The sequence below is a fragment of the Pagrus pagrus genome (assembly GCF_965226575.1).
Source record: "Pagrus pagrus genome assembly, chromosome: 15".
NCBI lineage: Eukaryota > Metazoa > Chordata > Actinopteri > Spariformes > Sparidae > Pagrus > Pagrus pagrus.
The window spans coordinates 965565-993537 of NC_140199.1; the positions used below are offsets into that span (position 1 = coordinate 965565).

A 27973-nucleotide genomic window follows, 5' to 3' on the forward strand; every position below is an offset into this window, starting at 1 on the left:
GTATCATGTTTCTCACACGAGTGAGACTTGCAGAACGTCTTCACACCTGGATGCTTTTAACGAATTCAACCAAAATAAAAACAGAACTGAAATAAACTTCATCATCATCATCGTAGCTGCTGATTTACTGACACGTTTTCACAAGATTTTGTCTCTTAATTTCTATAATTTGAGGATTTTACCGTCATATTGTCTCAGCGTGACAGCTGCCTCAGTCCAGATGAACGTCCTGTGTTAGGAAACACACAGGAAGCCATATATGGTCATTTCAGGGGCATTGATTATGTTAATGAACAGGTGACGTCATCAGACTCAAACAAGATCGACGACGGGCCGATAGAGGCTGAGCTCGGGTCGACGATGAGCCTCTGATCGCTGTGAGCTCGTTACTCTCTGATGTTTCCATGGTTACAGCATCACTAACAGTAATTATCAGACTGAAGCCGTTTTCATCTGATTGTTTGACGCCTGAACAACACGACTGTTCGACTGATAAACACCAACAGAGAACAACTTTTTTCCATCCTATTTTGTTTCTATTTGTGTTTTCATTGTGTAATTCACTAATCATTATAATTATTACTGTTATTATAAATCTGTTATTGTCTGTGTTCACTTCCTGTCTGTGTTGTTCTTTGTTTACGACCTGATAAAACTTAATAAAAACTCAAACCTGGGACGTCCACACGTCACATCTCCGGAGGACAAACCCTTCAGACTTGAAAGATCTGATCTCCAGCGCCACCATCAGGACAGACCGGTGACACTGAGGATCGATCGATCTGATTGGCTGACGATGAGACAACAGAAAAGTCCTTTTAAAGTTTTTATTGGTTTTGTTATTCTTATACAATATTGTACATGTACTCATTTATACAAGAATTCACATATTAACAAGTGAGTTGTGATAAATGAAGCAGCGTGAGGAGGCGACTTCCTGTCAACATCTACAAAATAAAACTCATGAAAAACAAGAAAAAAATGGAAATAAAGTCAAAGTTTTTATAAGAAACTAATAAATAAATAAATAAGGAGATTTCTGTTTCTGTTCGTCACAAACTCAAAACATTCAACTCATTTAACAGGAAGTGACATCACACAAGTCTCTTCAAATAAAATGTTAAAAGTAAAAACTGATCAGCTGTTTATTCCTCATCAATACGTCGATCTGATATGTGTTCTGATATGTTTTCAAACTGATCAATAAGACACTCAGAAGATGATTCATATGATTATTACTGATACTCTGTTTCATTGATCATTCAGGAGCTTTCTGCAGGACAAACAGGAAGACATTTCACAATAAAAGCCTTCAGTCTGATTCAGTTCTGCTTCAGTTTAGTCCTCCGTATTTAACAATTAATGATCAATAAACAATAAAATAATAAACTGTTTCTCTCAGCCGATCGCTGCGATCTCTTTATTTTGATGTTTCTTTAATGGAACTTCTGAATGAAGCTCCATCTTACAGGGTGTCTATAGACTACATTACCCATGAGCCTCAGCTGCTGCTGACACTAAACTGATGACTCATCAGCAGCTCAATCTGCTCTGTGATTGGCTGCTTGTTGGTGAAATGCACCCTGGGAGATATTTTCTGTCAGGAACATGAAGTCTCACCTGTGTGAGACAACACACCTGTGTGAATCTGAGCAAATCAGAAACGTGGGCGTCGACCTCTGATCCAGGCTCGTTTTGTTTCCCATCATGCCGAGAGGAAACAACTTTATAATGAAAGGTTAAAAAACTGCTTCAGCTGAGCTGTCAATCTACCTGTGCCGTCAGCAGCAGGTGGGCGGGGCTTCAGCTGAGCTGTCAACCAACCTGTATGTGACAGCAGCAGGTGGGCGGGGCTTCACTTTGGTCGTGTTCACTTTAAAGATTCACAGAAAATCAGAAAATCTCCAAAAACTAAAATTCAAATCTGAAGAAATTTTTAATAAAAAAATTCAAAAAAGAAATTCGACTAACTTCCTGTCTGCAAGAGGGTGGAGTCAGAGTTACTGCCTCTCTCTGATTGGTCAGAGGTCAAAGGTCAGGAGCCTCCATCAAACAGAACCACAGACTTGTGAAAAAATCCCTGAAGGCTGATCTGAGCTCAACGCCGGGCTGCAGGAAGCTGGTTGGTTGACAGGAAGGGTGGGACAAACACAGAGAGCCAATCATCAGCTGTGTTTCTGAGGCGGGCGGAGCCAAACATCACAGGTGCTGCCAGTCAATGGCGACCAGCGTCTGATTGGCCTCCTGAGCGTGGCCGATGACCTCAGCGATGCCGTGCTGACGCCACAGACGCTCGATCTTCCTGTAACGCTCGGTGCACAGGTGGAGAGGGTTCCCCCGCCTGCAGACACACACACACACACACACACACACACAAACAAATATAAATAGAGTATAAACAGTGTGTGTGTTTGCGTGTGTGTTTGTGAACACCTACTTGAGGCCCTGGTCCGTCTCTCCGTAGTCGTCGAGGTACGGAGGAGGATAGAAGCAGCCCTTTGTTTTACCTGCAACAAACAACACCTGACTCTCTCTAACCCTGCACACACACACACACACACACACACACACACACACACACACACACACACACACACACACAGTCACAGGTGAGAGTTAGAACATTACAGGTGTGTATAGAACAGGGACTGAGTCAGTGGTCCAGGTGTGTCACCTGAGGAAGAGGCCGAGGCCGGCTCCACAGGTGAAGGTGTGGGCGGTGCAGGCTCCCACGTCCTCTCCGTCCACCTCCGTCTGACAGCAGTAGCTCTGAGAACACAACATGGAGCCACACACCAGACACAGAGTGGGAGCTCGAGACTTGTCTCCACCTGAGCGAGGACACCTGCACAGGTAACACAGCACAGCTCAGACACAGGCACACACCTTTCCAGGTAGTTATCTGAAAATGATTTTCTAAATGGATATAGGTTTCCATGGCAACAACATGATGCAGACAGATGCTGCTGTGACATCACTGTGACATGACGCCTCAGCTGAGAATCACAACCTCCTGTTACCACGGTGATGTAGACAGGTAACACTCATCAGACAGTGTGTGTGTGTGTGTGTGTGTGTGTGTGTGTGTGTGTGTACTGACGTGAAGCTGGACGCCTGGTTGATCAGGACGCTGTAATCTTCAGGCAGTTCAATCAGTCTGTTCGACTCTCTGGGAAACCTGACGATGACTCCGCCCCCTTGCAGAGTCTGTCTCACACCTGGATGACAACACCACCTGCAAGCACACACACACCTGTGTTAGACTGAACACCTGTGACAGAGTGAAGCGACATGTCGACTCTAAACGAGTGAAAATCTTAATGAAGTCTGGTGATGATCCAGACTGAGGAGGACTGAAGGATTGTGTGAAAACACATCTGCAGGATGACTTCACTGTCAGCTGTGACTCACCTGTTTCAGTTTCTGTGTGTGTGTGTGTGTGTGTGTTACCTGTGTATGAGCGGCTCCAGCAGTGTGTGTTGGCTCTGGTAAAGCTGCAGCAGGTTGGAGGGCAGGCTGAGGTAGCTGCACAGCGCCTCCCACTGACCAGGACCTGCAACTACACACACACAGGGCAGGGTGCAGAAACATTAACTTCCTGCTGCGTTGAGCTCTGAACTACATTTTAAACTCAAACAGAGACAGGTCGGACTGCTGCGCTGCTCTGATCAATAAACCATCACAGTTATGAGTTATTGATCACAAGCAGAGTATAAATCTGACCTCACTGGTGTTCAGCCTCATGATCTGATCCAAAGAAGACGTGTTTTCTTTGATACCAGCAGTCATGAAGCGGAAACTTGAGTCAGTCTCCTGCTGCAGTCTGATAAACATTGTGTGTGTGTGTGTATGTGTATGTGCATGTGCATGTGCATGTACGTGTGTGTGTTTTGTGTGCAGTTACCCAGCAGGTCAGCAGGCGGTGCTGTAGAGTTCAGGTAGTGGAAGAAGAGGGCAGCAGCTCGGAGGAACGGCAGGACACCGACTTTTACACAATGAAACAGCTGCCACCCAGAGGTGACTTCAGGTAACACACTGACACACACGCACACACGCACACACACACACACACACACACACACACGTATTTAATTATAAAACAGAGACTTTTGTCTTTTTATTTCTAATCTTCAAAAAAATTGGAACAATATAGAAATATATAATGTTAGTTTGATTAATGAATAAACAGCTGCAGACACATGAACATCTGTCTGATCTGATCAAACATCTGTTGAACACCTGGCAGGTGTCTCACCTGTCTGTGTGTGTGTGTGTGTGCGTGTGTGTGTGTGTGTGTGTGTGCTCACCTGCCCAGGTGTTTCCTCAGTGTGTTGTAGAGCTGACAGGTGAGCTCCTCCTCCTCTGTTGCCAGACTGTCCTGATCCATACACACCTCCTCTACACAGACAGACAGGTAGACAGACAGGTGAGAGAGAGACACAAAGAAACACCTGCAGTATCAGAACGTGTGTGTTCTGTTAGTATTTCTGTGTGTGTGTGAGTCACCTGTGGTGGAGGTGAGCAGGACCTGAACCAGGTGAGCCACAGTGACCAGGTGAAGGAGGTGGAGGTGGGCTGAGTCTACCCCACTGCATCCTGATTGGTCCAAACTGTGAACAGAGTTGTAGGACAGCACGGTGTAAACCTGCAGGGACACAGAACTGGAGTCAAACTGGAGTCACACCGACAGTTAACTGGACTCACACTGGATGTAAATGTTAAAACTCACCAGCAGGTGAAACATGTCGATGTCGAGGATGCACGGAGTGTTTTCCACCTGCGAGTCCGGAACCAGGGCTACAACAAACACACACATTTATTACATACATATATAACTGCTAATCACTGTATATGAGTAAATGTATATATTGTGTACAGTGTGTGTATTTTGTGCTTTGTGTATGTACCTGAAAGCAGTCTGATGAAGTGTGTGTGTGTCGTCGTCGCTGGAGCTGCAGTCCAACAGGCTGAACTGAACCTGGTGAGAGAGCTCAGACAGTCGTCCTGCAAAACACACACACACACACACACACACACACACACACACACACACACACACACACACACACACACACACACACACACACACACACACACACTTCTGATCAATCAGCTGTGTTGTGTGGTGACCTCATCCTCTGCCCCTCCGCCCCTCCTGTCCAATCAAAGGGCCCATCTCTGTGTATCTATTCTGTACGGACTGAGAGTGTGTTACCTGTCGGCAAGGTAAACTTCCAAACAACGGCTTCTCCTCGTCCATCAGGAGGCGTTCTGCAAAGAAACACACCGTCAGCAAGACCACTCACCTCAGGTGTGTGTGTGTGTGTGTGTGTGTGTGTGTGTGTGTGTGTGTGTGTGTGTTACCTATACTCTGGATGGTGTAGGCGCAGGTGGACCAAATCAGCACGGGTACCCGGTGGTCCTGCTCGTTGGGGTTCACCTTCAGTCCCACCTTGTAGGTGGACATGCTGAAGGTGGTGATCATCTCACTGACGCTGCTGGAGAACGGGTTCCTGAGGGAGACAGCGACATCACTGCTGACATCATCCATCAGTATGTGATCAGTAACAGAGTGGACCATCATCTCCACCTTCAGTGACTCTAGGTTCAGGTTTAGTCTACAGTCCTGCTGGCAGTTCTGTGAGGTTGCACAGGAGCTAACCAGGATGCTAACAGGTTCAATGTTTACCATGTTCAGGTCTAAGTTTAGCCTGTTAGCATGCTAACATGAGCTAATCATCAGTAACAGAGTCCAGCTGAGGCTGATGATGATGACCAGTTGTTTGGTCAAAGTATCAGACACATGAACATGTTGAGCTGATGTTATTACAGTTCATCCTGAACATGAACGTCTGGAGCACATTTATCACGTGAACGTCACAGTCTGCGTCGTTCTTTAACAGCTGCTGATCAGTTATATTAATTATCAATATATCTGATTATTTAGCAGAAACAGACCCAGAGCTGATTGATCAGGATCAATACAAACAGCTGCTGACTCACTGTGGAGTGAAGTCGACTCTGAATCCTTCAGGAACAGCAGGCTCCGCCCCCTCTGCGACACCTGAAACACACACACACAAATAATTTAACTTGTGAATTAAACTGACTGTTGTGTGACTGTGAGCTGATTGGTTGATGAAGATAAACAGCAGGAGGAGCTAATCTTCCAGTTTGTGTCATTAAACCACAGAAGAAGAAGAAGACACACACACACACACACACACACACACACACACACAGTACATTATTGTATAGTACTGTCATGAGACTCCGCCCTCTACATGATTGACAGGTGACTGACCATCAGACTGCTTCCTGTGGGCAAAGTGCAGCACTGCTATCTGCTGATTGGTTGTTCTAAGCCACGCCTCTAGACTGGGATGATCGACACTGAGTGAAAACAAGAGAGAGAGAGTCAGGTGTGTGTGTACCTGTGTTCAGGTGAGTGTGTGTACCTGCGGTCAGGTGAGTGTGTGTACCTGCGGTCAGGTGAGTGTGTGTGTGGCAGCAGGGGGATCACAGTGTTGCTCAGACACTCGCACAGCGGACACAGAAACTCTCCGTTCTCCACATCGTAGCTCGTGTGACCTCGAAGACGCTGCTGACGTCTCTGCTCCTTCAACTGCACCGCCTCAAAGTACCTGCACACACACACACACACACACACACACACACACACACACACACACACACACACACACACATGAAACTGGATGTGATTGACTAATTATTGGAGATCTCTCGCCTGATTGGTTGCAGGTGTGTCACCTCTGCCAGCAGGTGGCGTGCATGATGTGTCCACAGCTGGCCGTGTGAATGCCCAGAGACAGGTCAGGGTGCATGAAGAGAGGGTCGTGATGCTCTGAAACACACAGTCACACATCTGTCAATCAACACTCATCAACACTGATTGGTTGCCGCTGTGATGATGTCACATCGAGGCTTCGCCCACCTGGGTCGGGCAGGTTCCGGCGGCGGTTTTTGGACAGAACCGTTGACCTCTGGACGAATGCTGCCAGCACCATGGCTCTGCCGTGACCTCTGACCTCCTGCTCCTCCTGACACAGGATGCAGGTCACCAGCTGACGACGCTCGGCTCCGCCCACTCTCCTGGGACCAACACACACCTGAGAAACACAGGACGGCTCCGAACTGAGAGGACTGGAGGGGGAGGAGGAGGGGAGGACAGAATATTTTAATATGAGATGATTTCATAACAGAGGAAGAGACCTTCAACCCTCAACACCTGTGTGTCTACACCTGGTCTTCGTTGAGTCAGGTGTGGACAGGTGTACCTATCAGCTCTCTCGTCGATTATAATGATCAAGAGCCAATCAGATCATTAGTTCTATGCAGCAGCAGATGTTGGCAGATGTAAACAGGTGTATACAGGTGTTCACAGGTGTATACAGGTGTATACAGGTGTTCACAGGTGTACCTGTGCTCTGCAGCAGCAGACGTCGAGGCCTCCAGCTCCTCCAGACTTTGCTGGAAGAGTTCTTTGTTCTCGTTGATGAAATGTTTCTGCATCTCAGACATCTGAGCCATGATCTTCTCCCTCCTGAGCCGAGCCATCTCCGCCTTCCTCTTCCTCTCCGCCTTGTCTTTGTCTCGCACCGTCTGCAGGGGACAACACCGATCAGATGTATATCAGGAGTAATCAATAATCAATCATGTGTCAACAAACCACTATGTTTCACTTTGATTTCATTCATAATTCACTCTTCATTTATAAAGAGTCAGTGAGTCGCACCTCCTCCGGCCCTTGTCCCTGGCTGATGGTGACGGTGGAGGCGGAGGACGTTCGTTCTCTCATCGTTTTGATGTTTGTCACCATCTGAACACACAAACAACAGAAACATTCAGATGATCGGTTTTAACTCTGGAGAGGACGGAGACTAAGTCTGATCCAACTTCATGATGTGGATTAGAAATAAAAGGGGCCCAGGACGGAGCTCTGCGGGAGGATCTGATCTGCTACATCAAACTGTCCTGAGAGCAGTTTCATCTACGAACACTGCAACAAAACACACTTTGATTCACGTCGAACACTAAATGAAAGGAACCTTAAGAAATGAGAAATATGAAGACGTATCAACAACCAAACATTTCGCTCAACGCAGATCATTTATCAGCGTTTACCTTGAGGATCCAGGTGATCATGTCTTTGTGGACCTCCAGGTGAGGAGCGTTCTGCAGACTCTCCAACAGAGCCAGGACACTTCCTGAAGTACTGGGAGCTTCACCTGGACCTGAACACACACACACACACACACACACACACACACACACACACACACACACACACGTTATAATATGTATGTAGAAGTCAGTGAGTCTTTGATGTTAACTGACCGACCGATCAAGTTTTCTGTAAATTATCTCTCATCTGATGTACTGTGTGTGTACTGTGAGTACTGTGGGTACTGTGAGTACTGTGTGGGTACTGTGTGTGTACTGTGAGTACTGTGTGTACTGTGTGTGTACTGTATGTACTGACGTGTGATCTTGGAGGTGTAGTTGAAGGTGACGTCATCGTCTCCACTGCTGTTCTCCAGCTGCTGATGCTCCTCCAGCAGAGCCACGCCCACCAGGTGGAGCACCTGTACACACACACACACACACACACACACACAGTACATTATTGTATAGTACTGTGTGAGGGTCCCTGTGAAAGGTCTGAGAAGGTTTGTGTGGGGGTCTCACCCTCTGCAGCATGGACTCGGTCCAGCCCCCTCCGCTGGGCTCCACAGCCCACTGCAGCACAGCGCCCTCTACAGCCAGCAGCACGTCACACTGCAGCAGGTTCACCAGACTACCAAACAGGGGACAGAGGGGAGGAGGCAGAGGGGGGGGCAGGGCTGTACACACACACACACACACACACACACACACACACACACACACACACACACACACACACACAGGTCACTTCCTGTTGACATGTAACAGAGACAGGCAGGTGTGTGAGACAGACAGGTGTGTTTACCTGTGTCCTCTCCGTTCTGTCTCCTCAGCTTCCTCTGAGCCTCCTCAGCCTGCAACACACATCAATGGATGTCGAGATCAACAACTGAATCAATAACCTGACCAGTCACTTCATCAATAACCAGATTGGTGTGTACCTTGGACTGATCAGCTCTGCTGTAGTGATGGAAGTACAGGTTGAAGTGTTTGTTCCACTCAGGACGCAGCTCGTACAGACCTCGACCCGTCACACCTGGTTTCCTGTCAACACACACACACACACACACACACACACACACACACACACACACACACACACACACACACACACACACACACACACACACACACACACACACACACACACACACACACACAGTCTCAGTTTCAGGGGAAGGAATGTGTACTTAAGGTGGACTGGTGGATGTTAAGGTGGAAGTGTTAAAGGGAGCAGACTGACTTGAATGAAGCCACACTGTCGATGACTCTCTCCAGACCCGTCTCCTTGTTCCCCTGAAGACAAAAAACAGACACACAGGTAAACAGACACACAGGTAAACAGACACACAGGTAAACAGACACACAAGTAAACAGACACACAGGTAAACAGACAAACAGGTAAACAGACACACAGGTAAACAGACAGACGGGTAAACAGACAGACAGGTGTCTCACATTCTCTGGCAGGGCCTTCACCAGCTCGCTGTGGGCCATCGGTCTGATCGACAGCTGGTGGACGATTTCTCTTCTGACCTCATCAAAGGCCTCCACCTGACCCACACCTGATACGTAGCGCTCACCTGCACACCACAGAATGGACAGAGGTTATTACAGTTCATCTTGAACCACATTTCATTACAATCCATCACACAGGTGTTGACACGTTTCTCTATATACGAGTGTGGTCTCGAAGATGTCCAAGGTTTTGTCAGAACATTTTCCAGAATTCACCTGTTCCACCAGGTAACCATGAGCACATTTCACTGCTCAGAACTTTGTGAGACAAGTTGAAGCAGCACAGAAAAACTCACCGACAACCATGATGATGAGGTGAAGCATCTCCTCGATCAGAGTGTTGTTCTGCTGCACCACATCCTGCCACACAGACAGTAGAGCGTCAGTAGAGCGTCAGTAGTCAGTAGAGTGTCAGTAGAGTGTCAGTAGTCAGTAGAGTGTCAGTAGAGCGTCAGTAGAGCGTCAGTAGTCAGTAGAGAGTCAGTAGAGCGTCAGTAGAGAGTCAGTAGTCAGTAGAGAGTCAGTAGAGCGTCAGTAGAGAGTCAGTAGTCAGTAGAGTGTCAGTAGAGAGATAGTAGAGTGTCAGTAGTCAGTAGAGTGTCAGTAGAGTCAGTAGAGCGTCAGTAGAGTGTCAGTGGAGTCAGTAGAGTGTCAGTAGAGTGTCAGTAGAGTGTCAGTAGAGAGTCAGTAGTCCGTAGAGTGTCAGTAGAGTGTCAGTAGAGAGTCAGTAGTCAGTAGAGTGTCAGTAGAGAGATAGTAGAGTGTCAGTAGTCAGTAGAGTGTCAGTAGAGTCAGTAGAGCGTCAGTAGAGTCAGTAGAGAGTCAGTAGAGTGTCAGTGGAGTCAGTAGAGTGTCAGTAGAGTGTCAGTAGAGAGTCAGTAGTCAGTAGAGTGTCAGTAGAGTCAGTAGAGTCAGTAGAGTGTCAGTAGAGTCAGTAGAGTGTCAGTAGAGTGTCAGTAGAGAGTCAGTAGTCAGTAGAGTGTCAGTAGAGTGTCAGTAGAGAGTCAGTAGTCAGTAGAGTGTCAGTAGAGCGTCAGTAGTCAGTAGAGTGTCAGTAGAGCGTCAGTAGAGAGTCAGTAGTCAGTAGAGTGTCAGTAGAGTGTCAGTAGTCAGTAGAGTGTCAGTAGAGCGTCAGTAGAGCGTCAGTAGTCAGTAGAGAGTCAGTAGAGCGTCAGTAGAGAGTCAGTAGTCAGTAGAGAGTCAGTAGAGCGTCAGTAGAGAGTCAGTAGTCAGTAGAGTGTCAGTAGAGAGATAGTAGAGTGTCAGTAGTCAGTAGAGTGTCAGTAGAGTCAGTAGAGCGTCAGTAGAGTCAGTAGAGAGTCAGTAGAGTGTCAGTGGAGTCAGTAGAGTGTCAGTAGAGTCAGTAGAGTGTCAGTAGAGTCAGTAGAGAGTCAGTAGAGTGTCAGTAGAGCGTCAGTAGAGTGTCAGTAGAGTCAGTAGAGCGTCAGTAGACTCAGTAGAGTCAGTAGAGTGTCAGTAGAGAGTCAGTGGAGTCAGTAAAGTGTCAGTAGAGTCAGTAGAGCGTCAGTAGAGTCAGTAGAGTGTCAGTAGAGCATCAGTAGAGTGTCAGTAGAGTCAGTAGAGTCAGTAGAGTGTCAGTAGAGAGTCAGTAGTCAGTAGAGTCAGTAGAGTCAGTAGAGAGTCAGTAGAGTCAGTAGAGTCAGTAGAGTGTCAGTAGAGTCAGTAGAGTGTCAGTAGAGAGTCAGTGGAGTCAGTAGAGTGTCAGTAGCGTCAGTAGAGTCAGTAGAGTCAGTAGAGTGTCAGTAGAGAGTCAGTAGTCAGTAGAGTCAGTAGAGAGTCAGTAGAGTCAGTAGAGTCAGTAGAGTGTCAGTAGAGAGTCAGTAGAGTCAGTAGAGAGTCAGTAGAGTCAGTAGTCAGTAGAGTCAGTAGAGTCAGTAGAGAGTCAGTAGAGTCAGTAGAGAGTCAGTAGAGTCAGTAGAGTGTCAGTAGAGAGTCAGTAGAGTCAGTAGAGTCAGTAGAGTGTCAGTAGAGAGTCAGTAGTCAGTAGAGTCAGTAGAGTCAGTAGAGAGTCAGTAGAGTCAGTAGAGTGTCAGTAGAGAGTCAGTGGAGTCAGTAGAGTGTCAGTAGAGTCAGTAGAGAGTCAGTAGAGTGTCAGTAGAGTCAGTAGAGTGTCAGTAGAGAGTCAGTGGAGTCAGTAGAGTGTCAGTAGAGTCAGTAGAGTGTCAGTAGCGTCAGTAGCGTCAGTAGAGTCAGTAGAGTCAGTAGAGTGTCAGTAGAGAGTCAGTGGAGTCAGTGGAGTGTCAGTAGAGTCAGTAGAGTGTCAGTAGCGTCAGTAGCGTCAGTAGAGTCAGTAGAGTCAGTAGAGTGTCAGTAGAGAGTCAGTAGAGTCAGTAGAGTCAGTAGAGTGTCAGTAGAGAGTCAGTAGTCAGTAGAGTCAGTAGAGTCAGTAGAGAGTCAGTAGAGTCAGTAGAGTCAGTAGAGTGTCAGTAGAGAGTCAGTGGAGTCAGTAGAGTGTCAGTAGAGTCAGTAGAGAGTCAGTAGAGAGTCAGTAGAGTCAGTAGAGAGTCAGTAGAGAGTCAGTAGTCAGTAGAGTCAGTAGAGAGTCAGTAGAGAGTCAGTAGTCAGTAGAGTCAGTAGAGAGTCAGTAGAGAGTCAGTAGAGTCAGTACTGACCTTGTTAGCCTCTCTGTATCTCTTCCTGCAGTCTGCGGAGCTGAAGATGTGAAACAGTTCAAATCGACTCAGAACGATCATCAGGAAGTGGTTTGGATCCATCATGGATGCTCCCACCTGGAAATAGAACCAGACACAACTTCAGAGACACAGATCTACCTGGAGTCAGTCTACAGGTGGAGTCAGTCTACAATCATACCAACAAGTCTACAGACTCACTGTCTATCTGTGTTAACAGCTGTGTTAATGTAGTTTATGAGCTCTGTGTAGATTCAGTAGTGAGTCAGTAGTGTGTTTACCTGCAGCATGATGACGTCTTTGTCGAACATCTCCACTCTGCACTTGACGTTGTGATAATAATAAATCTGAAACACACAAACACACTGATGATGTCACATAAACATAACTTTATTTATAAATCATGAAGAGACAATCTGATAAAACCAGTTTATTTACGTCTCTTCATACATTACCGTTTGTATTTATTATTGATTATAATTATTAGTATTGTTGTTGTCAGTTATTCTGTTGGCTCTGATGTGTTCACTCACATGTTTAATATAACATGTATGATGTATGACACACAGAACCTACAGGATGTGTTTTATCATCATCATCATCACTCACCTGGTTGATAAGGGAGAAGCCATTCCTCCTCCACATCCCAGCATGCACCTGTGCACAGAGCACCAGGCAGCGGAGGGGGAGTTCGATCAGGAGGGGGGGGCTGAGTTCCCCCTGAGGACACACACACACACACACACACACACACACACACACACACACACACACACACACACAACTGTTAATACTTCCTCTTTGAACTTCACAATAAAAGCATTTGACTGTTATTACTGTTGAGACAGCTGACGACTGCTGACATGAACGGTCACAGACAGACAGGTACTGACCAGAGGAAGCTGTTCAGGGAAACGAGAGGCGACTTCTGTCCTGCTGAGGAGAACATGGAGTCCTGAGGATCAAACAGGAGGAGTAAATGTATTAGAGCAACAGAACGTAACATCGGACCTGAACCATCAAACCCAAGTGTTAACATTTATTCACCATGTATGTTTTTATCCACAACAACGTTTACACTCCATAAATGTACTGTTTTCATTCAGCTCATGTAAGAGTAAATAGAAAACATCATTATAAACAGGAAGTGTGTGTGTGTGTGTTTACCTGCCAGCAGTCTGCAGACCGGCAGGTGTATGGACACTTTGTCCTGAGACACCTGGTACCTGAACGTCTCCACACAGTGACCAGCCAGACTCAAGCTGATTGGCTGCTCACCGTCTGGAAGGCTGCTGTGACAGTGACTGAGCGCGCTCAGACACTTCCTGTAAGCCTCGATCAGCACACGCTCCTGACACACGCACACACACACGCACACACGTTAATGTGTACACACAACATAAACAAACACAAACACATGTGTACAGTGTGTTTATTTGACTGGAGTCTGACTGAACTCAGAGTGAATGACATCACTACAAAACTGATGACACAAGGTCATACCTTCAGGTGTATTACAGGTGTATGTACAGGTGTATGCACAGGTGTATGTACAGGTGTATTACAGGTGTATGTACAGGTGTATTACAGGTGTATGTACAGGTGTATTACAGGTGTATTACAGGTGTATGTACAGGTGTATTACAGGTGTATGTACAAGTGTATTACAGGTGTATGTAAAGGTGTATTACAGGTGTATGTACAGGTGTATTACAGGTGTATTTACAGTTATATTTACAGGTGTATTACAGGTGTATTTACAGATAAGGCTGCAGCCCTTTATCAAAGTAGTCAACGTGACTGAGATCAGGTTGTTCTAATGTCAGTTTCATTAAACAGCCCTTGCAGTCATACTGTGTGCGGTGTTGTGTAAAACAGTATGCAGTATTTGTGTGTACTCAGTTATACTAGTACTCATCAGTGTACTCACATCAGTGGAGCACCACTCCTGGATCATGGAGATGATGTGAGTCAGTTTCATCTGCAGAGTGAAGGCTGCCTCCCACTCAGGCTCCATCTCTATGTGCTGCCCCACCTGTCTCACCACCGGGTCCATACCCTGATCCAGGCAGACAGACAGACAGACAGACAGGGTCAGGGCAAGAGACAGACAGGCTTCACCGGTCCAGGTAAGTGTCAGGTGTGTGTCTCCGGGCGTGTGTGTTACCTGCATACACTTGAGCAGCTCCAGAAAAGCTTCAAACCCTTCGAGAAACTTTATTCTGAGCTGATCGCTCCACTCAGAGGGACGACTGATCAGCACGTACCTGCACACACACACACACACACACACACAGACACACACAAAATTGGTATATGAACTGGTGTATAACGGTGTATGAACTGGTGTGTAACGGTGTATGAACTGGTGTGTAACGGTGTATGAACTGGTGTATAACGGTGTATGAACTGGTGTATAACGGTGTATGAACTGGTGTATAACGGTGTATGAACTGGTGTGTAACGGTGTATGAACTGGTCCTCACTTGAGGTCTCCGATGAGGCTCTGGACTCGTCCGAACTTGAAGGCCTGCTGGGCTGTGTAGCGGTCGAACTGGAAGCGTCCCTGCAGGTCTCTGTGACGGAGGTGATCTACAAACGTCTTGATGATGGTCTTCATCAGGTTCTCCTCCACCATCAGCATCCGGGCCTGTAACACACACAGGACGAGATGATTTTTTCACAAATATAATGGACTGTGTGAACAGCTGACAGTTTTAATATACTGGTAATACTACGCCACCTTTTGGAGGAATTATTAACTGCAATAGAAAATAATAAATAGACTAGAAGTATTTCTTTATCCAAAATAACACGAGGTAATACTGACTGTGGATCATTATCATTATAACAGACATGTAACTAATATTTATAAATATCATAATTGACATCAATGTTTGTACATTAAGTTTACAGATGGTGATGATGATGAGAATTAGAAACAACTTCTGGATTATTAGGAAAGTAATTTGTTTAATGTTAATAAACTTTGAATAAATTCAGACTGAAATCATCATATTTGATCATCATGATTAATTAATAAAAACAAACTTTAATGAAAGAAAAGTTGTGTGATGATTGTGGATGATGATTGAAGAGGTGGACAGGTGTAGTGAGGAACATGTCTGTCTTTTATTTCTCACCTCCGACTCAAACAGTCAGACTGAACTCACCAGCGACGGGACGGTGAATATTTGTACTGACAGGTCAGTGATGGAGAACTCACGGTCGTGGTCGTCTCTCACGTAGTCGCACTGCAAGCGTTCATAACTCTACCAGCAGGAGAGAGAGAGACAGGCAGAGAGAGAGACAGGTGTGTGGAGGTGCAGAGGAGGAGGAGGAGCAGTACTCACCATGGTGGGAACGGTGAAGAGCTGAACTGACAGTGAGGTCACTGACACCACTCGCTCGTGATCGTCCTCCATAAAATCTGTCTGGAGGCGTCTGTAGTTCTAGAGGGGGGACGACATTTCACCTCCGGGTCAGAGGTCGCTGGGCCGACCCCCCACCCCCCACCCCACCATCGACCACCCAAACCAGGTTATCTATCTAGTTTATATTTGTTTAATGCACGCTGGAGCACCACATGTGGATTCATACGCTGCTCAAAATAGTCCCTGATAAATGACCTCTTTCCTTCTGTTAGTTTGATCCAGTGAGCAGCTGTTTCACCTGCTGACACCTGGTGATTAATGTCTACACAGTGAGACCAGATCAACCCAACTGAGATTTTATCATTAACACACTCTGATAATAAGAGATTCAGCTCAGGTCCTCACGACCCCTCAGATGTGTCCTGAGACTCGCAGGGGTCTGACCCACAGCCTGGGAACCGTCACTCTGAGGACAGAGACCTTTAACTACAAACTGCTCTCTGCCTCAGATCACCTGATGATGTCACATCCTGCTACTCTCAGGGATTGGAGGATAATCGGGGCCAATCGGGGTCACTCCAGGCTAAACACCAACCAGAACTTAAGAGGTCACACTGGAACACTGAGCGCCTGAGCAGACGAGCTCAGGGGCAAGAACAACAACCTGAGGTGTGATCGAGAGCTGAAGAAGCTCCGAGGTGAGACTGTTGATCGACTCAGTGACTTCATGATGACATCCTGATGACATCACGATGACATCGCGATCCATAAACAAACTGACTCACACTCTTTCTCACACACACACACACACACACACACACACACACACACACACACACACACACACACACAGCAGGCAGCGTGCAGCTTTAATAATGTCAGATCATCAGCCGACACACCGTGATGTCATCATGTCACATTTTTTAAAAGGGGTTGACCAATCATGTGATAGTAATTTAAAATAAATGAATTTATAACAAACAGATGCATTGATCAGTGCATTGATCAGTGTGTTACCTTGGCAAACTGGATGGCAAAGATCTTCTTGTATTTGAGGTCCATAAGGAGGCTGTTCATCAGCAGCTGGTGGTAGATGTTCCTCGCTCCTACACACACACACACACACACACACACACACACACACACACAGGTGAGTTACAGGTGTAGAACCTCTACGTAAAAAATATAGGTATACTGAATGTGTGTGTGTGTGTGTGTGTGTGTGTGTGTGTGTGTGTGTGTGTGTGTGTGTGTGCGTTGTTACCTTTCCACATCTTGGAGTCGTTGAGCATCAGCTGGTCGACCAGTGAGGAGTTTTCTCCCTCAGCTGCTGCCTGCAGGCCGACCTGACACAGGATCCTCCTCAGCCCGTCTGAAACACAACATGTACACACTCACTACACACACAGACAAACACACTGAGGGATTGTGGGTAATGAAGTGTAGACATACCAGAGTACTGGATGACCTGTCCCAACCAGCTGAGAGCCTTCAGAGCGAAACACTGATGAGCAACAACAGACGAGTGCATCACCTCCACCCGGAGAGGCTTCGACTGTCGGCTGGTGTTCCTCTGAGGGGGGAGGAGGGGAGGAGGGGGGAGGAGGGGGAGGTTAAAGACAAATTTTATTCAACACCTCCATTTTCTTTTCGTCACATTATCTGTATTCTGTTGTCATCAGTGAGACACTCACCACTATAACAGACTTGGCCTGTTCACAGAACTGGAAATCTCCGTATCGAACTGACTTCCTGCCCTGCACGCACACGCACACGCACACGCACACACACACACGTTTGTAACCTTCTGGTTTGATCTGGACTGACCCGCTGTATGAGAGTAACATTCAGTGCACTCAGAACGTTTTCAGACCCGTCACTGTTTTCATGTGTTGTTATGTTGCAGCCTTACGCTAAAATCATTTAAGTTTTATTTTCCCCCTCATTAATCTGCACTCAACACACCATAATGACAAAGTGGAAACAGAAGTTTAGAAATGTTTACAAATTTATTAAAAAAGAAAATTCGAAACTTCTGTTTCCACTTTGTCATTATGGTGTGTTGAGTGCAGATTAATGAGGGGAAACAATTATTTAAACGATTTTAGTGTAAGGCTGCATGTGAAAAGAGTGAAGGGATATACTTTCTCAATGCAATGTATACTGTGTAATGTGTACATAATGAGTAACGTATGTGATGTGCACATAATGAGTAACGTATGTGATGTGCACATAATGAGGGTGATGTATGTGATTACTGACGTCTCTGTCGACGGTGGTGGCGAAGCTGACGGCCTCTTTCTGGCTGCAGTTGACGGCCTTCTGTAGCGTGTAGATCACCTGTTCATACGTGTGGACCTCATCGTTAAACAACATGCAGTAGTAGGTGTCTCCTTTCTCCCTGCACACACACACACACACACACACACACAAACATCAGTATCATAAACAGTTCTTTCATGTGTAACATCTAAACGTGTGGAGGCTCTTTATATAATGTGTGTGTGTGTGTGTGTGTGTGTGTGTGTGTGTGTGTGTGTGTGCATGTGTGTGTGTGCGCGTACGGTGGCTCCAGGCCTGCAGGCAGCTGGTCGTCCTGTTCCCAGGTGAGCATGTCCACAGCATACTTCAGGATGATGGAGAAGATGCTGTAACCACGGGCAACCAGGTCAGGAGGAAGCTGAGCTACAGGATCCTGCAGGGACAAACAGAACACAGGGAGGAATGTGATATTACACTGGAGCACAGACAGACAGGTGGACAGACAGGTAAACAAACAGACAAACAGACAGGTGTGTGTCTCACCTCCTCGGTGTCTCTGGTCTCTGTAGGTGTGTGTTTCTGACAGTAAGGACCTTTCTTCCAGGCTTCAGCATCTCCACAGTCACAGAAACCTCCACCTCCAGACGTCGTCATCTAAAACACACACACACACACACACACACACACACACACACACACACACACACACACACACACACACACACACACACACACACACACACACACACACACACACACGTTTGTCTCCAGCAGGTTTTCTCTTATTTTTCCACCTGATTTTAGTGTTTGATCACAAACTGCTTTAATCTGCCCACCTGTGCTTCCTTCACTTCCTCTACACCTCCGCTCTCTTTATCGCCCCTGTCTGTCTGTCTGTCTGTCTGTCTGTCTACCTGTCTGTCTACCTGTCTGTCTGTCTACCTGTCTGTCTGTCTGTCTGTCTACCTGTCTGTCTGTATACATCAGCAGAGTTATTAGTTTTATAAAGTCAACCTCTGACTGTTCTCACAGCAGCAGTGAGCGGTGTGAGGAGGACTCTTGTTGTTGATGAGTCTATAGAAGCAATTCCAACCAATAAGCAGGTCGATATTAAAGGAGCAGTCTGTAGTTCTGGTGAAGAAATGTTAATGAGCAGAGAAAGATCCTCATTGGCTGATTTTTCCCCCCTGTCTAAACAAACTAAATAAACAAAGTCTTTGTTTTCATGATGAATAAACTGAATAAACAAACTGACCTTAAAGGACAACAACATTTATACTGTTTATATGTGGCGGACCCTGCCACCTTACTAGCTTCAAACAGTGTTCTTGGACTTATTTTCCTCTGAGAACAGCAGTAGAGCAGGTACAGGTGTGTGTGTGTGTGTGTGTGTGTGTGTGTCACATGCAGCAGACAGACTCTCAGCTGTGTGTGTCAGAGTGTGTGTGTGCAACTGACAGGTCGACCTTTGACCTCTGAGGCCTGCAGCAGCATCACTTCCTGCTGCTGATGATGATGGAGATGAAGCTCAAACAGGAACCTGGCTCACCTGGTCCAGGTGAGGTTCTACTCGTGTGGTCATAAATACTGATATATTGATCATATTGATCATATTGATTATTACTTAATGTTAAAATGTTTAATCTGAACACAGTGTTTGAAACAAAGTGAGATGTTTAATGTTTCCTGCAGTCTGTTGTCTGATATTTTAATTATGTCTGAAGAAGCTCCACACAACACCTGTTAGACCTGTGTGACATCACAGCAGGTAGACAACAGGTGTGTGTCAGTGTAGCAGCTCTTTGTGTGTGTGCGCGTGTGTGTACTCACCCGGTATCGATGCTCTTTGTGAACACTGCCCAGGAAACACTGCATGCACAGAACACAGGTCGGGTCAGCTGCACACTCCCTGCACACACACACACACACACACACACACACACACACACACACACACACACACACACACACAAAGAGAGAGAGATCACTGTTAACACCTGAACAGAGTGTGTGTGTGTGTTTGTGTGCGTGTGTGTGTGTGTGTGTGTGTGTGTGTTACCTGCAGGAGTAGGTGGGCTCTCCCACCTTGAACACGTGACCACACAGCGGTGACGGCTGGTTCTTCTCCTGCAGGAGCGCCAGGCCTGTGGCCGGCTCCTCCCCCAGCAGGAGCCACTCCAGAGGAGCCAGGAGGAGCAGCTGACAGGCCAGCTCCTCCCTCTGCTCCTCCCTGCTGCTACTGCTCCCGCTCGGACCCAGGCAAAGGATTCTGGGTACATACACTGCCAGGTGAGCGTAGACCTCCTGCTGAAGGTCGGCTGCCGCCAGCCACCGCTGAGTAGGTGGAGCAGGAGGAGGAGGAGGAGGAGAAGACAGAGGAGAGAGAGGATGAGGAAGAGGAGGACGACAAGACAGAGGAGAGAGGAAGAGGAGGAGGAGAAGACAGAGGAGAGAGGAGAGAGGACAGAGAGGACAGAGGAGAAAGAGGATGAGGAAGAGGAGGAGGACAAGAGAGAGGAGGAGGAGGAGGAGGAGGAGGAGGAGAAGACAGAGGAGAGAGGACAGAGGAGAGAGAGGATGAGGAAGAGGAGGAGGAGGAGGAGATTGATTAAGAAATGTTTTTCAGTTCTAATTATTGATAAAGTTTTTTTCTGAATATTCAAAAAGACTTTATTGATAAATGTGAGAAAAACACTGAGACAGGAAGTGTATACATTAATACAGTACTGCTGTACTCCACAATGTGTTGCACATTATTAACATTATTTTAATAATAATAGACTTAATAGTACTGTAGTACAGTGTACAGTACTACAGTACTCCACACTGTACTACTGTACTGTACTCCACACTGTACTACAGTACTCGACACTACTGCACTCCAGTCATGTAATCAGCAGGTTAATCAGCTCTTTGTTTCCTGCTGAGACTCAGTGACACACTGACCTGGATAACTCCTGAACACACACAGCTGACAGCAGGCTAACTCTGAGCTAACACAGCTAACAGCAGGCTAACTCTGAGCTAACACAGCTAACCCTAGTATTTTAGTGTGTGGACAGACAGACGTGTCCACAGACAGCTGAGGACAGGACCACTGTGCAGTATGTTTGTTGTTTACTCTCTGGAATCTGATTGGAGGACACTTTCCTCACATACACACTAGAAATCAAATCAACATGATGACACCATCAGAAGAAGAAGAAGAAGAAGAGCGGCTGTGTATCGAGCTGCTGTAACACGTTTTATATTGATGCACTGTGAGTGTTTAATTCAACACAAACACTGCGTCTCCTTTATTATTTATTAATTATTCTGACCGTCCCACCACTACTGACGTCCCCAGGTCCTAACACCTGTCCAACTGGTTCCTCCTGTTTCTGTGCTGCTGATCAATACATGGATATTATCTGGTTATATGACACCAGTGTCGTCTTCTCCTGGTGTTAAAGCTCATTACAGTAAAATGATGTCACAGTCCAAACATTTACAAAGTGATTTAAAATATGCTGATGTATATTTTGTGTCGTGATAAAGACTTAATGAGATATTATCTTCAGGACACACGAGCTCTGATACACATGATGATAGGAAGATGATGACAGCAGCAGACTGTGGTGCTTGAGAGCTAAATTATAATAATCATAATAACATGTTATTATGGTCTGTCACACCTGTCGACGTGCTTGACAAGAACTATTTAATAACCTGTGAGTCAAACTGATAAATATATGAAATATTAGTCTTTCATTGTATTTATTTATTTATGTGACTCGTGCTACGGAGCAGAAACTATAGAGCAGCGAGCTAACAGCAGCTAACAGCAGCTAACAGGTGTCACACCTGTAAACAGCCAAAGTGATGTTTTTATTACGCTCTGATGACGTCATATTGTTGTTATTTAGCCGATACTGAGATATTCAGAGTGATCATCCGTGTAAGTAACAGACAGGACAGACTGTGACACAGCAGGCTGTCTGTTGGACAGGTGAGTCACTACCTCACCTGTCCGTCAGCAACTTTACTCTCTCACACATCAAACGCGTCACATTTCTGATCTCATCTACATTTAATTTAACCTCCGTGTTTGATAAACACGTGACGACAGAGTGACGAAGTCTGATTAAATGAACCTGACTTGGAGTCTCAGGATGTTTCGAGTCGCAGGATTCAGCGCAACACCACCGTGACAGTTTACTGACGTTGTAACGTTAAATAAACGTTACTAAACAGTTTGTAACGGTAACAACCGGCAGGTGTGACTGAGTAAGATCAGCTGCTGGCGATGAAGCCGTTAGCTCGAGCTGACAGACTCACAGCAGCTGTTTCTGACGTCCAGATGTTTTACAGATCACCGCAGCTAGCGTTAGCATTAGCATTAGCTCCGAGTAGCCGAGCTGGGCTGAAAAACAAGCCGAGCCGGAGGCAGATTAACCACTAAAACACGCCGCTGGGCAGGTGGAAGGTGAGTGTGACGCAGTGACAGCACAGGTGAGAGTCAGCGGGGCTGACAGCTCGACGAGCCGCTTACCGACGCGGTGTCTTTGGCGGAGAAATTCAGGAATTCAGCACATAAAGCGGACGGTGGATCTCTGTCGGACTGGGCCGCCGCCATCTTTACTCCCTCTGCTCTGTGGCTGCTGCAACAAGAAGGACCGGAACCGGAAATCATCAACAGCTGAGAGGGCGGGGCTGGACTTTAGCCCACTTCCGTCAATTCAAGAAATCAGAAACTGGGTCACATTACAGCTGCTCCCATTATACAACAGAACCACACCGAAACATGGAGGAGTTACCAGAACATGTTAAAGTAGGAGAGTGAGAAACTGCAGCTGTGATAATAATAATGATAATAATAATAATAATAATAATAATAATAACAATAATAACCAGAATCAGAATACTTTATTAATCCCCAGGGGGAAATTGTTTAGATAATACAATAATACAGATACAATAATAATAATAATAATAATAATAATAATAATAATAATAAGAAGAAGAAGAAGAATAACAGTGATAACAATAATTATTATTATTACTACTGGGAACAATAATAGTAATAATGACGACAGTGATCATGGATTTAATTTATATGTAATAAACTAATTCAGTCAAAGTTTTAATTATTGGTTTCATACCATCACATCACTGTCTCATATTTGTTTTGAAGAGGTCATATTCTGCTTTTGGGGTTTTTTCCTCTCCTGTATTGTGTTATGAAACATTTTTGTGCATTTAAAAGTTCTGCAAAGTGAAAAAGTCCAAAGTCCAGTCCGAAGGGAGTTACTGTCTCCCACAGAAAACACTCCTGCTCTGCCTGAAACACCTGGTTTGGATGTTTCTATGTAACAGGCGTTATATAAATATGTGTGTTGAAGTATGCAAAACTTTCCTACTAGGAACCAGATCAGACCAGGTTCTGGTCCTCACAGATCCGTCAGGGTTTGTCTCCTCTTTGTCTCAAATCTGTCCACCTGAGTCAGTCCTGATCTGAACCAGCTGCTGGACCAGAGTCCGGAGCTCCTTCAGCTCTGCTCGGATAGCCTGGAGCTCCTGCTTCTGCAGGTTCTGGTCCCGAAGCTCTTGGTTCTGCAGGTTCTGGTCCTGAAGCTCTTGGTCTTGCAGGTTCTGGTCCTGGAGCTCTTGGTCCTGCAGGTTCTGGTCCTGGTCTGTCTGGATTCTGGTGGAGAGTAGAACAGATGTTGGACTCACAGAACAGCTGCTCACTGTAGTTTTTATCAAACAGGAAGTAGTTGGGGACTATTTTCAGCGGCGGACGGATACACATGTGGTGCTCTGATGAATATATGAATGACTGAATCAATAATCAATATTTATCAGATTATTTTTGTCATTGTTTCTCACTGTCTCACCCAGAAGCTCCGACTGTCTGCACGTCTTTCTGCAAGTCCAGGAACTGATCCAGAGTCTCCTACAGGACAGACACACACACACACACACACACGACAAACACACGCGCACACACACACACACACACACACACACACACACACACACACACACACACACACACAAACACACACACACACACACACACACTTCTTTAACTTCCTGAACTCACTGAAAATAAAAACAGAATCGTTTTTTTCTTCACACACTTTGATCTCCGTGGTGATGCGGCCCATCTCGTCATGGTAACGGGGGTTGGTTGTAATGTCATCGTCGTAGGCGTCGGCCAGAGGCGCGCAGTGATTGGAGATGTACTGGTTGTCATAGAAACGGCGGAGGAGGGGCATGGATTCCTCCACCTGCAGGATGACAGCGGCCTGCTGCATCATGGCGTTTGCCTGCGAGTTATCGTGCACCCTTTCCACACACACACACACACACACACACACACACACACACACCATCAGTCCGTGTCAGAGCTGCTGATAAATTCAAATTTAGCCTCATGCTAATTCGGCCCGAGCTAACCTAGCCCTGTGCTAACATCAGAGTTTACTGTGTAGTTTTATCATCACTAAATTTAAACAGGTTGCAGCTAACGTTAGCATGCTAATATCTGACCTGCTCAGAGTTAAAGAGGTAATAGAAGATGTTAAACAACATTTCCCTAAAAAATATGAAACAGTCACACCTGACACAATGAGTAAATGATGTCAGTTAGCTTAGCTGCTAACTCTGTCGCTACTCTGTTACTGTGCTAACATCATCGATACCTTCAGTGTGACTGATTGTTTTATTTAGAATCTGTTTCATTGACTTTCACTGTCACTAAACCCTCTGGACCAGGTGGACCAGAGGCAGGGGTCTGAGGACGAGGACAGCCTCAGGTGTGACCTCTGACCTCTGGAAGGTGTCGGTGAGCAGGGCGATCAGCAGGTTGACGCACAGGATGGAGGACGCAGCCAGAAACGTCCCACACAGTAGAGGAGCCATGACATCGTCCACCGTCACCATGGCAGCGTACTCGTACTCGTCCACCAGAGTGATGCGGTACAGGCTGTACAGCAGACCAGAGACAGACTGCATGCTGGGAACTGACGATGAACCTAAATATGAAAACAGCTGATGATGACGTGTTCATGTTGTCCTCAACAGAGACGTCTAAAGGTACAAAATGTAAAAGCTGATGGTTAACCCTAACGTCATGTCGTGTCTTCTGTGAGGCAGAGCTGTGTCCTGAAGTTAGCATGCTAACCAGCTAGCCCTGGCTCGTGTCGTTATACAACTCTGTGCCTCAAGAGGTGATAGTGACACTATATGTTATCTAATCCAATCAATCAAACAAGCCAGAGACAGGAAACAGGAAGTCACACACACACAGACACACAAACACACAAACACACACACACTGACCTCCAAATATGATCCAGAAGCTGCAGGCATAGGGAATAAAGATCTCAGCGTACAGGAACAGGAAACACATCACGTCCCCGACGATGTTCCCCAACATGACGATGAACGGACCCATCAACCTGAGCAAACACACACACACACACACACACACACACACACACACACACACACACACACACCTGTTACCTGACCACAGTGGTGTAGATGTCTATCCTAGATGTGTGTGTGTGTGTGTGTGTGTGTGTGTGTGTGTGTGTGCACCTGAAGGCTCTGACGTGCTTCATCAGTCGCAGCCACAGGAAGATGATGGTGATGGAGAACAGACGCAGACTGACGGTGTGAAGAAGGACGGACGGACGAAACACATCGGCCATATGGACGCTGAATGACACCGTCAGCAGAGAGTACACCAGCCAATCAAACACGTTCCTGACCACACACACACACACACACACACACATACACACACACACACACACACACACACACACACACACAGGCACACATACACACACAGGCACACAGGTCAGGTTTGTTCAGCAGGACAGAGCTGTCATTGGTTGGAGGACCTCTCCACCCAGCGGGGCAGGAAGAAGTTTACTGTTTACTACGTCTGTGTGTGTGTGTGTGTGTGTGTGTGTGTGTGTGTGTGTGTGTGTGTGTGTGTGTGTGCGCGTGTGTGTGTGTGTTATTACCACATGTCTTGGCTGTAGCGTCCTCTCATCCTGCGAATCTGTCTGTTCTGATCCACAAGAAAAACCTTCTCCTACACACACACACACACACACAGTCACACAGGAGAGCAGAACAGGGCTAGCTGTTTCCAGTCTTTATGCTAAGCTAAGCTAGCAGACACATGTGAGGTGAACTGTTCCTTTAAACCTGTTACTTCCTACCCGAGGCCACATGGGATGTGAGCAGCGCAGGTCGTCATGGAGACGACGCTCAGCCCACTGTTGCCGAAGGCGGAGCCTCTTCCTCGAGCGCAGGATGTCTTGCACCTCCCTCAGCACCTCCTCCAGAGCCAACAGGAGCGCCAGGACCATGAGGAGGACACGCCACCAGTCCTGAGACAGGCAGACAGGTAGAGACAGACAGGTAGAGGCAGACAGGTAGAGTTAGACAGGTAGAGGCAGACAGGTAGAGTTAGACAGGTAGAGGCAGACAGGTAGAGGCAGACAGGTAGAGACAGACAGGTAGAGACAGACAGGTAGTGGCAGACAGGTAGAGGCAGACAGGTAGAGACAGACAGGTAGAGGCAGACAGGTAGTGGCAGACAGGCAGAGGCAGACAGGTAGAGTTAGACAGGTAGTGGCAGACAGGTAGAGGCAGACAGGTAGAGTTAGACAGGTAGTGGCAGACAGGTAGAGGCAGACAGACAAACAGACAGGTCACCTCGGGGAGGACGTAGCGGTCGGGTGAGTCTCGATGGATGGACACAGAGACAGCGACGGTCGTCCAGGCAACATTGAACAGGAAGTTTAGGATGAGGAGAAGTGATGCCCCCAACCTGGCAGACAGACAGACAGACAGACAGGTAGACACAGACAGACAGGCAGACAGACAGACAGACAGACAGGCAGACAGGTAGACAGGTAGACACAGACAGACAGGCAGACAGACAGACAGGTAGACACAGACAGACAGACAGACAGACAGACAGGTAGACACAGACAGACAGGCAGACAGACAGACAGACAGGTAGACACACACAGACAGACAGACAGACAGGCAGACAGACAGGTAGACACAGACAGACAGACAGACAGGTAGACACAGACAGACAGGCAGACAGACAGACAGGTAGACACAGACAGACAGACAGACAGGTAGACACAGACAGACAGGCAGACAGACAGACAGGTAGACACAGACAGACAGACAGACAGACAGACAGGTAGACACAGACAGACAGACAGACAGGTAGGCAGACAGACAGGTAGACAGACAGACAGACAGACAGACAGACAGACAGGTAGACACAGACAGACAGACAGACAGACAGACAGACAGACAGACAGGTAGACACAGACAGACAGACAGACAGACAGACAGGTAGACACAGACAGACAGACAATGACCTTTCATCTGAGAATTCAGTGATGTAAAATAAATCGGACCAATCAGAGTGGAGTTTACCTGCCGTAGAGTTTCCATTTGACTTGGATCAGTTTGAGAAAGACCGGATTCATGATGAGGTCCAGCTTCCCCTCCTGCACCACCACCTCCAGCTGACAGCACAGGAACACTGCAGTTAGACACTGGACAGTACCACACGGTGCAGTATAACAGCTGTCAGTCAGTCCGTCACGTCTGTTCCTGTCAGTACTTTGAGACCAATGAAACATGTTTGATCAATAAGTCTGATTGAGCTCACTGGAGACGTCGGCTCACTGACGACAGCTTCTACAAAACACAAGAGACGCGGGTCAGGAGAGCACGGTCCTGGTTCTGGCAGGTTCAGGCAGTAGTACTGTAGTAGTGGTGGTGTTACCTTGCAGCTGGGTCTCAGGTGAGTGTTGTTCTGGTTCCAGCAGGTTCAGGTAGTAGTACTGCTGTCTGGTCAATCTGTCGGTCACGTGGAACTGACTGAGCGCCAGCCGGGCCTGAACAGAACATACAACCACATTCATCAACACCAGGATCTACTCTATT

At 46.7% G+C, this 27973-nt stretch overlaps 3 protein-coding genes across 7 annotated transcripts; all 3 read right to left on the reverse strand.

Moving 5' to 3' along the window:
• Nucleotides 1-812: 812 nt before the first annotated feature.
• On the reverse strand, nucleotides 813-22688 carry ubr2 (ubiquitin protein ligase E3 component n-recognin 2). Of its 4 annotated transcripts, XM_084375913.1 has the most exons (47): nucleotides 22524-22688; nucleotides 20052-20326; nucleotides 19823-19901; nucleotides 18536-18646; nucleotides 18295-18425; nucleotides 17993-18131; nucleotides 17425-17487; nucleotides 17183-17303; nucleotides 16995-17102; nucleotides 16748-16836; nucleotides 15710-15808; nucleotides 15530-15628; nucleotides 14843-15006; nucleotides 14524-14623; nucleotides 14287-14415; nucleotides 13524-13707; nucleotides 13250-13311; nucleotides 12966-13076; nucleotides 12638-12703; nucleotides 12339-12455; nucleotides 10002-10065; nucleotides 9646-9770; nucleotides 9431-9483; nucleotides 9129-9231; nucleotides 8993-9041; nucleotides 8710-8864; nucleotides 8504-8606; nucleotides 8146-8255; nucleotides 7757-7840; nucleotides 7442-7623; nucleotides 6956-7164; nucleotides 6772-6865; nucleotides 6483-6644; nucleotides 6305-6393; nucleotides 6004-6064; nucleotides 5365-5513; nucleotides 5216-5271; nucleotides 4908-5004; nucleotides 4730-4797; nucleotides 4507-4645; nucleotides 4308-4398; nucleotides 3905-4035; nucleotides 3451-3559; nucleotides 3101-3235; nucleotides 2675-2845; nucleotides 2438-2539; nucleotides 813-2341 (listed from the first exon to the last, which is right to left on the reverse strand). In XM_084375913.1, the coding sequence occupies exons 1-47, from the start codon at nucleotides 22662-22664 to the stop codon at nucleotides 2200-2202; spliced, it is 5421 nt and encodes a 1806-aa protein (XP_084232039.1). In that variant the 5' UTR covers nucleotides 22665-22688; the 3' UTR covers nucleotides 813-2199. The 4 variants fall into 4 exon arrangements, with proteins under 4 accessions (XP_084232039.1, XP_084232041.1, XP_084232040.1 ...); XM_084375915.1 differs by lacking the exon at nucleotides 15710-15808 and having other exon boundaries at nucleotides 22524-22687; XM_084375914.1 differs by lacking the exon at nucleotides 15530-15628 and having other exon boundaries at nucleotides 22524-22687.
• A 337-nt stretch (nucleotides 22689-23025) lies between these two features.
• LOC311270797 (uncharacterized protein) lies at nucleotides 23026-24369 on the reverse strand (the record flags this gene model as incomplete). Its single annotated transcript, XM_084375958.1, has 3 exons — nucleotides 23026-23675; nucleotides 23869-23927; nucleotides 24115-24369. 3 exons carry the CDS (start codon nucleotides 24367-24369, stop codon nucleotides 23456-23458), a joined length of 534 nt encoding a protein of 177 aa, XP_084232084.1. The 3' UTR covers nucleotides 23026-23455.
• A 333-nt stretch (nucleotides 24370-24702) lies between these two features.
• Nucleotides 24703-26498, reverse strand: LOC311270796 (uncharacterized protein). 2 transcript variants are annotated; one of them, XM_084375957.1, is made up of 4 exons: nucleotides 26014-26498; nucleotides 25580-25747; nucleotides 25319-25437; nucleotides 24703-25011 (listed from the first exon to the last, which is right to left on the reverse strand). In XM_084375957.1, exons 1-4 carry the CDS (start codon nucleotides 26040-26042, stop codon nucleotides 24734-24736), a joined length of 594 nt encoding a protein of 197 aa, XP_084232083.1. In that variant the 5' UTR covers nucleotides 26043-26498; the 3' UTR covers nucleotides 24703-24733. The 2 variants fall into 2 exon arrangements, with proteins under 2 accessions (XP_084232083.1, XP_084232082.1); XM_084375956.1 differs by lacking the exon at nucleotides 26014-26498 and having other exon boundaries at nucleotides 25580-25806.
• Between the last annotated feature and the right edge of the window lie 1475 nt (nucleotides 26499-27973).

Excerpts from the sequence above, each read along its gene's own strand:
- ubr2 (XM_084375913.1), bottom strand. The coding sequence starts at position 22,664 with ATGATTTCCGGTTCCGGTCCTTCTTGTTGCAGCAGCCACAGAGCAGAG. Across the intron at positions 7,165-7,441 it reads TCTGCTGCTGCAGAGCACAG|TCCTCTCAGTTCGGAGCCGT; the intron begins GTACACCTGTGA and ends CTCCCCCTCCAG. Across the intron at positions 4,036-4,307 it reads CTGAGGAAACACCTGGGCAG|TGTGTTACCTGAAGTCACCT; the intron begins GTGAGCACACAC and ends CGTGTGTGTCAG.
- LOC311270796 (XM_084375956.1), bottom strand. The coding sequence starts at position 25,779 with ATGTGTGTGTGTGTGTGTGTGTGTGTGGTCAGGAACGTGTTTGATTGG. Across the intron at positions 25,438-25,579 it reads AAGCACGTCAGAGCCTTCAG|GTTGATGGGTCCGTTCATCG; the intron begins GTGCACACACAC and ends GTGTTTGCTCAG. Across the intron at positions 25,012-25,318 it reads CTTCTGGATCATATTTGGAG|GTTCATCGTCAGTTCCCAGC; the intron begins GTCAGTGTGTGT and ends TTTCATATTTAG.